At 38.4% G+C, this 13,332-nt stretch overlaps 1 protein-coding gene across 1 annotated transcript in view; it reads right to left on the reverse strand.

The window, feature by feature from the left end:
- The window catches only part of lars1b (leucyl-tRNA synthetase 1b), a 32,426-nt gene that overhangs the window by 14,542 nt on the left and 4,552 nt on the right, over window positions 1-13,332 (reverse strand). Inside the window, exons 9-22 of the mRNA XM_057820458.1 lie at window positions 11,282-11,370; window positions 9,450-9,675; window positions 9,241-9,328; window positions 8,811-8,887; window positions 8,646-8,699; window positions 5,895-6,035; window positions 5,690-5,767; window positions 5,511-5,596; window positions 5,376-5,441; window positions 5,172-5,254; window positions 2,704-2,842; window positions 2,419-2,631; window positions 358-415; window positions 162-225 (exon numbers count right to left, since the gene is read on the reverse strand). Of these exons, the coding sequence (XP_057676441.1) occupies window positions 162-225; window positions 358-415; window positions 2,419-2,631; window positions 2,704-2,842; window positions 5,172-5,254; window positions 5,376-5,441; window positions 5,511-5,596; window positions 5,690-5,767; window positions 5,895-6,035; window positions 8,646-8,699; window positions 8,811-8,887; window positions 9,241-9,328; window positions 9,450-9,675; window positions 11,282-11,370 (1,462 nt within the window). The remainder of the gene's footprint in view (window positions 1-161; window positions 226-357; window positions 416-2,418; window positions 2,632-2,703; window positions 2,843-5,171; window positions 5,255-5,375; window positions 5,442-5,510; window positions 5,597-5,689; window positions 5,768-5,894; window positions 6,036-8,645; window positions 8,700-8,810; window positions 8,888-9,240; window positions 9,329-9,449; window positions 9,676-11,281; window positions 11,371-13,332) is intronic.

Below are 13,332 nucleotides of genomic sequence, written 5' to 3' on the forward strand. Positions count from 1 at the left end.
GTTAGTAACCTTCCAGCGATAAATCATATGGACACAAATGACTTTTCTGGCAAAAAAAATTGTTTTGAATGTTTTGCTCCAACTCATTATTACCCACAATTCAATTTGTCAGGTGTCTAGTTTAGAAGAACGCAAAAATGCTGCTGACAAGATCAACGTACCGTCTGCTGAGAACTTTTTGATGGCTTGGCTCAGCGTGAGGAAGTTTCCAGTTGATTTGGACATCTGGTGGACAAGAAAAGCAGATGTCAGTACCACACGCCGCAGATCCTATGCTAGAGAACTCCATTAAAAGTAGTGCAAAAATCAGTTAGTTGTGACTCATTGGTTTTGATTCAATATCACAGTTTGACGCACCTTCTCAGAATTGAGAAGCAGATGCCCGTTGGCTCTCACGGCCTGTGGCCATTTCCCACTGTGGACATGAAAACAATGTGATGTTTTATAGGAAAGTTTGTCGCACTTTAAAAGACAGATTGCGAGATTGAAGTCAATAACTTCACTATAGTGGTGTGCAATAGTGCTGCAACAATTAATTGATTAACTCGAGTATTTCGATTAGAAAAAAAGCTTTGAATCAAATTTTGCTGCTTCAAAGATTCTTTTAATTACAGTGGCACTGTAATGGTTTGTTTTAAAAGAGTTTGCATTCCGTTTTATTGATTTGGATGGACACACTGTCCTCTAGTGGCAACAGTGAACATGACAACTAATCTAACATTGCTGGATCCAGCTGCTCACTGTTAAGACCAACATAAGGTAAGTTTTTTTTTTTTTTTACTAACAACGTTTATTCATTCGTAATTTGGTTTAGAGGTGTATTTAGCATTTTTTTTGTGGAAATATGTGGTTTAACCGTTAAGAGCATTGTTTAAATTAAAAAAATAAATAAATAAAGGTTAGCATTTTATAGCATTTTAAGCTAGCGGACTTTTGCCATGCAAGTTAACCAATTTGTTAACATTTTGTAGTACTTCGATCCTCATTAAATTATTTATACCAGTTGAAGTTAAGCGCAGGTATTTGGTATTTGCATTCAATTTTATTGATTTGGATAGACACACTGTCCTCTAGTGGCAACAGTGAATATGACATAACTAATCTAACGTTACTGGATCCAGCTGCTCACTGTTAAGACCAACATAAGGTTGTAAGTTTTTTTTTCTCTTCTAACTAACATTATTTATTCACTCGTAATTCAGTTTAGAGGTGTATTTAGCATTGTTTTGTGGGAATATGTGGTTTAACCGTTAAGAGCATTGTTTAAATGAAAAAAAAAATACATAAATAGAAAAAAAAAAAGGTTAGCATTTTAAGCTAGCGGACTTTTGCCATGCAAGTTAACCAATTTGTTAACATTTTGTAGTACTTCGATCCTCATTAAATTATTTATACCAGTTGAAGTTAAGCACAGGTATTCGCAGGGAAATTCAATCGTGATAAGCAAATTTATCTTTGAACTCCTTTAAAAAAAAAAAAAAAAATCACATTTTGCAATTTTATGATGTACGTTTAGTGTGGTTTATCATAACGTGTGCACTATGTTATTTGTTTGTTTGGTTTCGTAGGACTGGCTTGTTACATCACGTCGTACGATTATAAATGTGCAGCGAGAGCTGTTTGGGCGAGTCAGTTGGCGTGAAGGCAGGAAGGAGGAACCATAAGAGCCCAACAGTTTTTTTGACCATTCTCTTTACCTCTCTATATTTGTGGATTTACCTTTCAAGTGGATTAATTTTCGTTTCTTCAGACTCTCATCTGCTGTTTTGTTTGCAGGGGATTACTTTTTGTTGGATTAAAGAACAAACGCATAACGAGCGGCGTGAGAGTTTTTCTTTGCCGCTGTCCAGCGGGCTAGTGAGGAAGACGGAAGAGGATAGCGTCGGACTGAGGGCTTTTTGCGTTGTGCATCCCACACACTTTCAAAAGGTTTATTTGTAACATTATAGTTTTCTCATCAAGTATCCAAAGTAATGTTAGCTATTATAATAATAAAGCTAGGGTGAGGGCTAACTTTAGCACAAAATGTCTCCTCTGTTACATCCAAATTGCATCCTATAAACGAAAAAAATGACAAATGTCATAAAATATGTGATTTTCTATTGTTTTGATGATATGCTAGTATATTGTATTTACTAGTTCACTAGGTGAAAACATTTCATAAACACCAATTTGATCGCTTAAGAGTTTCATCATCATGATATGAACATTGTGAAGTGTTCAAAAATCACATTTTGCAAAACGTAACTCAAGCAAGACATCTGAAATGATCTCAAACATACGTATTTGCTCATTTCCTTGTAATTTCCACACTGGGAATCTCCAATTTTCAGTTATCCGTATCAGGATGAAGATTCCCTTTTGCTTATTCTGTCACAGTCAAAATGATTTTTAGACAGAGTATTAACACAAACCCACCTGTCATTAGGCCACATGGCCACGTGGTTGTAGAGGTAGTACGACAAGTGGTTGGGCACCAGGTCTTTACCAGACACGCGTACGTCCACCGGGTACCAGTACTCAAACTCTCTCCTGAGCCTCTGCAGATGCTCTTTTGGGATGTCCGTTTTCGGGAAAGGGCATGTTTTGAAAAAGATGAAGTCCCACACCTCTTTGGTCATCTGCTGCGGTCTAAGACAAACACACAAATTGCCCGTATATGATGCGTTGTTTCCGTTCCCGACATGCGGTTTGTGTCCTTACTGGATGCCCAGCGGCGAGGCCCCCTGTCCGTTGAGCACACCTCCCTGGAGAAGATGGGCCACTGTGTAATAAGCCATGTATATGGTGGAGTCCGAGAGGGACTCGATCAGCCACTGCTCGTCCCAAGGTAGCCGAGTTCCTAAGGCAACCGAGAACAAACACGCAAACACACAATTACAAAAGTATTGGGGTTAGGATAGCAGACCTACATATACATTTGTTTTATTTTATTTTTATCAATACATAAAAGCACATTTTGACTCTTTTGGGCACAAATCATGTTTTTAATCCTCCAATCCATTTTGGCTGACAGGGGCAAATGAACGTTTTGTTCATGAAACATGAGCATTAACAGCCACTCTTCCCAGTTTAAATGAATTGGCCGTCAATCGCTATCAATGGCATGTAGTGCTTTAAACAGTATGTTAAAAAAAATCAATTACAAAAAGTCAACTTTAGGTTATTGAGGTGGTAATCAGTATGTATTTAAATGCCAATAATACATTAATTCATAGGGCTGCAGCTATCGAATATTTTAGTAGTCGATTAATCGATGGACTAGTTACTTCGAATAATCGAGTAATCGGATAAGGAACATGAAAAATTAAAATACCTGAGCTGAGCCTCAAACTTTTTTTTAAAATGAGGATCCATGTACGACAAAAAGACAATTGGCTAACTTACATAGAAAAAGTCCGCTAGCTTAAATGCTATAAAATGCTAAAGTTTGTTTTACAATGCTCTTAACAAATGGTTCAGACACATATTCCCACAAAAACTGCTAAATATAGATATAAACCAAATTATTAATGCATTAAAAAACATTAGCTCAAACAAAAACTTACGTTGGTCTTAAAAGAGAGCAGTTGGATTCAGCCATGTGAAAACAGGGAGACCAGAGGGCAGTGTATCCACGCCAATTTAATTAAACGAATACTTGAAGCAACAAAATTTAATCAGAATATTTTTTTTCTAATCGAATACTCGAGTTAATCGATTAATCGTTGCAGCACTATGAATTTATAAATGTATTATACAAAAATATTATCAAAAACTACTGTATAATAATTGTAACTGCATAAAAAGATTTTTTAAACCGACCAAAATCTAATAAACCATTGAATAGCTGTCTAATGTTGCGACCGTTGTCCCTGAAAGTGACTCACAAAGAAGCCAGTTTGTAGTAAGCTGAAGTGTACAGCCTGTTAACAGCAGAGGTCAACAGATATCAGCCGGGTGATGTATCGGGCCGATATATGGACTTGGGAATCTTTGGGCACCTAACGATTCGATTACGATTACGATTGAGAGGCTCCGATTTGATTCTAAAACGATTATTGATGCACCCCCCTCCTTTTTTTTTTTTTTTTTTTTGAAATGTTTTGTACATTAGTTCCAAAATTGTTCAAAAATACTCTCAGGCTAAACCAAACTACTATTTCAGTATCAAGTTAACATATAGCAGTAAACAAATATACAAAAATAACAGTAAATAAAAAACTCCAGTCCCCATTCTGTATCAGCAGCTTTAAACTACATTCAATTAATTTAATGTTGTGAATCAACCGTTAAAGTTGTTAAAATTGCTCCCGTTAATCCATAATTTCCCTTTTGTCTACTTTCGACATGTGAAAGTTTTAAAACTATTTTAAAGATAGATTCAAGTCAATATTTTACCGATTTAGGAGTATTTTAGATAAAAAGTTAATTAGGTTTGCTTGGAAGGTTCGCTACAACAGCCTTGCAGGGAGGAGTACTGCTTTAAGATGGCGGCCGTTTACTACGTCTGCATCTAGCTTTTTGTAGATGTGCTGCTACCGCTACCGCTACCGTATTGCATCTAGTCCTAACTTTGTAGCAGCTTTTCAGCAGCAGTCAGGTATGTTGTTGTGTTTTTTTATCTCGTGGCATGAGTTGAGCTAGAGCCGTGAGTTGAGCATTCGCATTACCCGAGGGGCCGGGTAATGAGAAGCATGATGTTTAGCTACTCTCACTCTGTTGCTCATTGACCGCGCGGCGCGCTGAGTGTGTTGTACTTCCACTTTACTTGGCATATTTCAATAATCGGAATTTGGACGTTTGTGAATCGTTCTCGAATCTTCCACGGCCGAATCGCGAATAATCTAAGAATCGGAAATTTTGCACACCTCTATTGGTTTGGTAGCAATTAATCCTTTAAGTCTGAGTCAGTGCATTTGAAGCTGTTGAAGCATTTCTTTTTTAGAAATTGCCTTTATATTCTACGTGCTTTGAAAAGAAAAAAAAATTTTTTTTTTTTTAAGTCTATCAGCCTTAAATATCGGCAATCGGCTGAACATTTTTTTTTAGATACCTGCATTTGAAAATCCCATATCAGTCAACTTCTCGTCAACAGCCTTTGAATCGCGTTTAGTTGGCGGTAGAAAAACCTTTGGATTGCTTGGCAGGTATATACGTACATGTAGTCAGTCACCGAAACAAACGCTTACCAAGCCCGTAGGTTCGAGAGCAGGCATGCTCCTGTAGCCATGCCAAAGTAGCCTCAAAGTTTCTCCTGGTTTCATCACAAAATCTGTGCAAGATGGAATTGAATCAGTTCAAATATTGATATTTTAGTCCTCACTCTACACCTGCAAAAAGCATAAAACAGATCCTATTAAATGATTTGAGCTCTTAATAAGCAGTCATCTTACGTCTCCAAAGACTTCAGGGCTTCATTGGCCTTTTGCTTCCATTCTGCATCGCCGTAGTCCAAATACCTAAAATACAAATGAGCTCATTTGATTACACCCGTACTGTTCAGTTTCATAGTCGCTCTTGGTTCCTACCACTGATCGCAGAGCGCCACCACACACTCATCAGCCGAACGCGACATGACCTGTTTTTCTGGCTCCATGTAGATGCAAGCCTCTCCCTGCAAACAAGCGGTGCAGCAGCAGCAGCATTTTGAGATACTAATAAATCACTCATTCTTCAACTAGAATCGTATAATATAAACTGATCCTACCTTCTCTACCATCATTTTCTGGATGGGCTTTTTTACATCCTGGACCTTTTGCCCCTTGTAGCCATCAACCAACATAATCTGATGGGAATCAATTCATCAGTATGCCACTAAAATACGTCAAAACTTTAAAATGTCTGGCAGTGAATTATCGTTTTTACAGTACATGCTTTCTGTCATCAGATTAAGTTTCAGTTTGTAGACGAACCCCTTCGTAGAATCCCTTCAGGTAGACTTTCTCTTTGGCTTCAGCCAGCTTCTCCTTGTCGTTCTGGCTCTGGATCTTCAACTCATCACAGACCAGTGGAGCAGACAGGTTCCCATAACCAGGAATATCTATAATAGGAATCTTAAAATACAAACATACATAAAGGCTTTAAAACTACTTTTGATATGTTGGAACCAGTGGCGGATGCTGCTCTTTCAATGAGGGAAAGCTCAAAGTGTGTGCACCTGTGAGTGCTTTGTCACGATGGAGGGGCTCGGTGGCACCCGCTGCTCAGAATGGAATGAAACTAGAGTGCCAGAAGTCCAGTCTCCAAACACAAGAAGCTACCATTTAAAAAAAAAATGCCAGAAATAATAGCTCTATTTTTCACTAGTCGTTTTTAACAAAGCGTATCTAGGATGATTATGAAGGTCTCTGGTTCAACTCAGAACAACAGAATAAAAATGGAAAAATGCCTCCTGTGGATATAAATATGACAAAATCACTGATTCGCTCATTTCGCTGTCAATCAAAAAGGGATTCAGTCTCAGTCATCCAATCGTCATGCAAAGAGTCCGGGCCAGCCGAGCCCCGCCCACTGCCGACTGACCCAGCAATTAGAGCTGCAGCTATCGATTACTTTAGTAGTCGATTAATCGATTAACTAGTTAGTTCGAATAATCGGATAAGGAACATAAAAAAATACCTGAACTGAGCCTCAAATGGTATAAAAGAAATAAATGAGGATATATGTTCAACAAAAGAACAAAGCAAAAGTCCACTAGCTTAAATGTTATCAAATGCTGTTTTTTTTACAATGCTCTTAAAGTGATCCTCTAACTTAAATACATGTAGGCTCTAATAAACCACAATTGTTCTCTTGTACTAAAGTATGTTGTTACAAACACATAAAATGTTAAATCAATGGCAATATTTTATAATATTTAGTCCATATTTTGACCGTTAGTTGGTGCTATGGTTTGCTGGTTCGCAGTGATGACGTCATTGGTATCTTTCCAAATGTGTAGCGTGTTCAACAATTGCTTATTGCTGCCTAAACTCGCAAAGTAAAATGCCACGATGTGTTGCTTTTGGATGCAATTTCCAGTCAAATGGAAACAAGGGGAGTGAAGTGAGTGGTCAAGGTGGAATTATTATTTTTAGTGAATAAATGTGCATAAGTGGAAGCTTCTTCTCCTTTTTGGTCCCTGTATGCACGTACCCTACCCACCACGCGTTACAACTGGCGCCCGAACATTTTTCTGGATCCTCAGTCAAGTAGGGGATCCGTCTATTTTCTGGATCCGACGGTCCCACCACATCTGCAATATTGGTTTTGGATCTGTCCATTTTTATGATTCGTCGGTCCCACAGCGGGGTTTTCGGATCAGTCTATCTTGTGGAATCGTTGGCTGCGACATTGGCATGGAGTCGGTCTAATTCCTGGATCTTCCAGTGAGTAAAAAACGCGGATTTGGATTACTATTGCTATCTTTTATGTTGACTATTCTTCGTGGGAGTTTTCCCCAAATCATACTAAATAATTAAAGCACAATGGCACGCTACAGTGACGACAGTGATTCTGAAGTGGCCCTTACAACAATGTTGGGAGTTCGTCAGGGAACGCGTGTTTGCGTAGTGCTGAGCTCCCGAGTGAAGAGTGGTCAAGGTGGAAATATTTTTTGTGAATAAATGTGCATAAATGGAAGCTTCTCCCCTTTTTGGTACTTTTATACACGTATCCTAGCTACCACACGTTACAATTTACAAGACATGGATTACACAAGGTGTGCTCTTTGGCCTGTGCTGTATGTAAAGCACACGACAGCTCTGGATGCTAACAATCTACATAATTATATTGGGATAAGTTTGAAAACGCAATATGCTCACCTTGAATATCTGCTAATAAAACCGGACAGCATACGCTTTCGTTCCCAACCGGAGTTCCCAACTGGACTCTCTCGCACCACCAGTTTTGCCCAACTTTTGTCTTATCGGGTATTTGCTGCACGGATTTTTCCCTGAAGCTCATCTTGTGAACGACCGACAGTGCCTTCCTGCTCTTCACTCTTCAGATGTGGTTCAAATAGGAAGGGTAGAACTGACGACATGTTGGGAAAGCGAAGGAGTGACACGCTGGAATTTCGTCATGTCACGCACTGCGACGTAACAAGTATGGCGACCTATCATTTAAAATAATTTTACAAACTTTATTAAAACAAAAACATTAAGAGGGGTTTTAATATCAAATTATTATAACTCATACTAACATTTATCTTTTAAGAATTGCTTGTCTTAAAAATAGAGGATCCCTTTAACAAATGGTTCAGACACATATTTCCACAAAAAAACGGTTAAATAAATTACGAATGCATTAAAAAAAAAAAAAAAAAAAACATTAGCTCAAACAAAAACTTAGCTTATGGTGGTCTTAACAGGGAGCAGATGGATTCAGCCATGTGAATTGAGGTAGACTACAGGGCCGTGTATCTACCCAAATCTACAAAACTAAATGCAAACACTTTAAAACAAGCCAACAACACCAATTTAATTAATCGAATACCTCGAGCAGCAAAATTTAATTTGAATCTTTTTTTCTAATCGAATACTCGAGTTAATCGACTAATCATTGCAGCCCTGATTTAGTTTGACAAGCTAGCTTCACCTGATTTTGGGTGAAGCTGAGCTTCCCTTGCAGTCTTAAAGCATCGCCACTGGTTTGAACTGACATGTCTGAAAAGATAGGTTTACCGGCTCAAAGGGCAGCACCATCTTGTCCTCGATTCCATACTTCTCCCTCAGGGCCTATTAAAAATATATACAGTGTTCATTTGTGACTATAAATGTGGCATTTGGTGCACTGAACTTGACAGATTTGCATGATTTAGCATCAACTGTGTGCAAACATCATCTCACTTGTTTTTTCTTGATGTCCCTAAGAGCAGCGATGTCATCAGGGGCGTCAGAAGGCACGCTGGTAACTACACCCGTCCCTAATGGAAAGCGATCACAAAACAGAAAAGGTATTGCATTCAGAGCAATTTTTGAAGCTGCACTGCTTTGCCATTTACACCTAAGCTAAGCTGCTACCTAACTGCGCGTGATAAGCACCAAGACGGACATTTCCGAAGAGGAAATGGTAAATAAAACTGTTTAGGAAGCCTGCGAAATGTCAATGCACGAAAGCCATCCGTGTTTAGCACACCTCATTGAGTTCCCTAACCTTTAAAACCTAGGGGACCTGAGGGTAATTAGAAATTTAACACTGACATTTTAACTTTTACTTTTCCAAGATGAAAAAACACGAGTTTAAATGCATAATTGCTCAGGATGAACTTTCTTTTACCTTTGTCCTCCTTGATGGTGAGCATGGGCAACGCGTAGATGATCTTGTAGGAGGTCAGGGGAGCGCTCAGGGCGCAGCCGAGGATGTCCTGTAAACAAATATGTTTGTTCGACATAGCTGGATGAACTGGAGCACCTCTACTGCTTTGATAACAATTGCCTAAAACCTTTATCATGCACTAGTGACATGTTCGCTTTAGGCATGCATACCTGCCCAAGTATTTCCATAACCACAGGTATCACTCCGTTCTCCTTGGTAAAGCCTTGGAAGGACATGTTCCTGGCAGACCTCCTGGTACAGATGAAGACATCCCCGCTGGTGGTTTCAAATGCCAAGTAGTTCATGTCAGGCCTCACCCAGCAGTTGGTTTGACCGAACATGGTCTCGGGCCTCAGGGTTGCCGCCACCAGGTAGATGTTTTTGCCTTTCATGGCGCTGCAATTTTCACATCGTCAGTGCAGTACAGCGGTGCATACGGTGGAAAACACAGACAAGACTGAAAGAGCAGTTTTTGCTCTTGCACACCTCTTTAAAATAAACTGCTGTATTTTAAGCCAAAAGAAATGTTGTGTTTGATAGAACAATAAGTCTATATGCTGCCATAGCAGATTCATGGCACATTAAGCCCCTAAACTATTTTTAATTTGTCCGTTTTACCCTGGAAACCCCCATTTACAGACGTCGCGCAACAGCTTTTGTTTCAAACCAGCCATAAAAAGAAGGTAAGTAATTATATTATTTGAAATGTCTATAATGTTTAGCTGAGAATCATTAATTGATGTCTAATATTTAGTTTAGGGGCTGCAGCTATGGATTATTTTAGTAGTCAATTAATGGATGAACTATTTAGTTTGAATAATCGAATAATCCGATAAGGAACATAAAAAATTAAAATACCTGAGCTGAGCCTCAAACGGTATAAAAAAATAAATAAATGAGGATCTATGTACAACAAAAGAACAGTTGGCTAACTTACATAGCAAAACTAGCTTAAATGCTATAAAATGCTAACTTTTTTTTTTTAACAATGCTCTTAACAAATGGTTCAGACACATATTCCCACAAAAATAGCTAAATATACCTAAAAACTAAATTACGGATGCATTAAAAAAAACATTAGCTCAAACAAAAACTTAGCTTATATTGGTCTTAACAGGGTGCAGATGGATTCAGCCATGTGAATTGAGGTAGACTACAGGGCCGTGTATCCACCCAAATCTATAAAACTAAATGCAGACACTTTAAAACAAGCCGTTACAACACCACTTTAATTAAACAAATACCTCGAGCAGCAAAATTTAATTCGAATCTTTTTTTCTAATCAAATACTCAAGTTATTCGATTAACCATTGCAGCACTGATTTAGTTTGGGAAAAAAAAAAAAACCCGACTTATTCACTCGCGTATTTTAAACTTTTAAACAAATTACGTCACAATGAAAAAAAAATGTAAAAAGGGCACGGATATCAACCTCATTACTATCTCTTAATTGTATTTTTTTTTTTTTTTTCTGTCGCATTTTCCCCAATATTTTAGATGATAAATAATCAATCCAAACAAAGAAAAATTGATTTAAAAAAATTAAAAGGGTAAATATATGAAAAAGAAAATCACCACCACTCCTAATGTCTGCATTGCGACCCTTGCTATATTACCGTGTTTCACCCATAAAATCCCCGAAAAGTCCGGCCATGGCCATTTACAGCTGTGTCTTGACACTCAGTGAGACATGCTACACGGAGTTTTTGGATCGAACAAAGGTAAATACGTGATCATAGCTCGTTAAAATCATGGTGTCTTTAATTATGCTCTCTCATGCTCTCACCTCGAGTTAGGGTTTAGGGGTTTAAAAAAAACTGTAAATGCCCTCCTGTTCCAAATGTTTTTCCCCCAGAAAATTGAGATTTTAAGTTTTCCAATAATGTATCACAAATGCAAATAGGACAATTTTGAAACTTGGCCAAATTTGGGGTCTCGGAGCGGAACTTCAAGTCAACTGAGTGTTTTCCGCCATATATAAACTGGCATTAAACATTGTTACCTGCTATAGAAAACCTTGGATTTGAATTTGGATGTGTATGGCTCAACAATTTTCATCTTGATTAGCGTGTACTCCTGAGGTCCGACTCCCTAAAAGTGAGATGGAAAGAAAGATCAAATTTCATCAACAAACTAAGCCTACTCATCTTTAGCACACAATCTAGAATAAGACTAAGAAAAGTAATAAAGCCTGATAAATGGACCTCCGCACCCCCCCCAAAAAAAGCCGATAAAAAGGGATTTTGATTTGGCATCTGTGTGGCAACTGCGGCTGCCGCTGACTGATGGTAGAGCCCCATTACCGTAGCATTCGCGTTAGCATTAGCTTAGCATGGCAGTGAGTTGGTAAAATGAAGGTTACATACACACACATACATCTCTTTTAATAATAGTAGTAGTTTGGACAAACTTGTTCCCGATTCAGTGCCATTTTATTTATAATATTTAAAATGCATTCTGTGTAATATTAGTTAAATATCACTTAATGGGGCACAGAAAAAAAACGACTATATAATATCTATAATGAACAATTAAATGGCATCAATATTTCAAAACAAAACAGCCATTTAAGTCACTGGCTGCCACTGCCGGTGCTAAACGTCCAATCCATTTGAGCCGGAAGGGCTGATGGTGAACAAATTGTAAATTGTAAAAAAATAATCATTTGGGACAACCCTAGTAATTGCACAACCACTACAACAGGTGGCACTTTCGTTGCTATGGTGCAGACCTTTTTTATTACGCAAGGCATTTCTTTAAAAATCGCCTTTCATAACCTTCATGTTTTTAAAAAGTATAGCGGCGTCAAATATCAATTTAAAAAATAAGCTTTGGAAATCATCAATCGGCTGAAAATATTCTTGGATATCGGTATCAGCATCAGCCCATATCAACCTTTGAAAATTCCATATTTGTCGACCTGTAGTAAAAAGAATACACTGGTACCTTTACTTACGAACGTCTCTACATTCGGAATTTTCAGGTTACAACACGCCTCAACAGGAAAATATTGCCTCTTGTTACAAAAGAAATTTAAATTTACGAAAGCCAAAAAAAGACAGGATGTGCTGCTACTCGCAGCTACCAGAGTTCACTGAGCTTGACATACTTATAGCTGCTCTACTATTTGCTATTGTCTAGCACAGGGGTTCCCAACCTATTCCACTAAGGCACACTGTGGGTGCAGGATTTCATTCTTACCAAACAAGATGACAACACTTTTTCCCCAATCTGGTGTTTTACAAGTGCAATCAGTTGATTGCAGTCAGGTGTGGCTTGTTTTAGCAGAAGCCTCATTGGTTCAACTGTCTCTGCTGGATCGGCTGGAACAAAAACCAGGACCCACAGTGTGCCTTGAGGACTGGGTTGAAAACCCCTGGTCTAGCATCTTCCAGGCATAAGAGGGACGTCTACTGTATGTGTGTATCCCAGCAACTTCTTCATTTGTATTAACTTTTATTCTTTACTATATTCTTTGTTTTTCACAATATGCACAATTATTATGTACAATTATTGTACAATAATATAATTGTAACATGTATGTGTTACAGGTTTCAAAGCAGTTTTATGCTTTATAAAAGATTTACAGTACAGTCCAAAAGTTTGGACACACCTTCTCATTCGTGCGTTTTCTGTATTTTCATTGAGCATGTTGTACATTCTCACTGAAGCTAATAAAACTATGAATGAACACATGTGGAAATATGTACTTGACAAAAAGGTGAAATAACTCAAAACATCTGTTGTCTCTTGAAAGTAGCCACCCTTTGCTCTGCATGGTTTTCCCTACATTTAAAGATTGTGGCGCACCGCCTCTTGCAGATGAGATGTTCTTTTTTTTCTAAAGGCCGTTTCAAACTAGTGGCAGCCTAGTGTGAATGGTTCAGCGGCAACGTATTCATTGTGTATTGTAATGTCCGTAACTAAGCGCGGCCCCCTTAAGAGATGATCAAACTGGGGAGCTGTGACCTAGGGCGAAACGAATAGGAATAACGGGAGAACGGACGAGATACCGGTCGCATGTCACGGCAGCCCGCTGTTGTTATTTTATTT

Source organism: Corythoichthys intestinalis, chromosome 18, assembly GCF_030265065.1.
Source record: "Corythoichthys intestinalis isolate RoL2023-P3 chromosome 18, ASM3026506v1, whole genome shotgun sequence".
NCBI lineage: Eukaryota > Metazoa > Chordata > Actinopteri > Syngnathiformes > Syngnathidae > Corythoichthys > Corythoichthys intestinalis.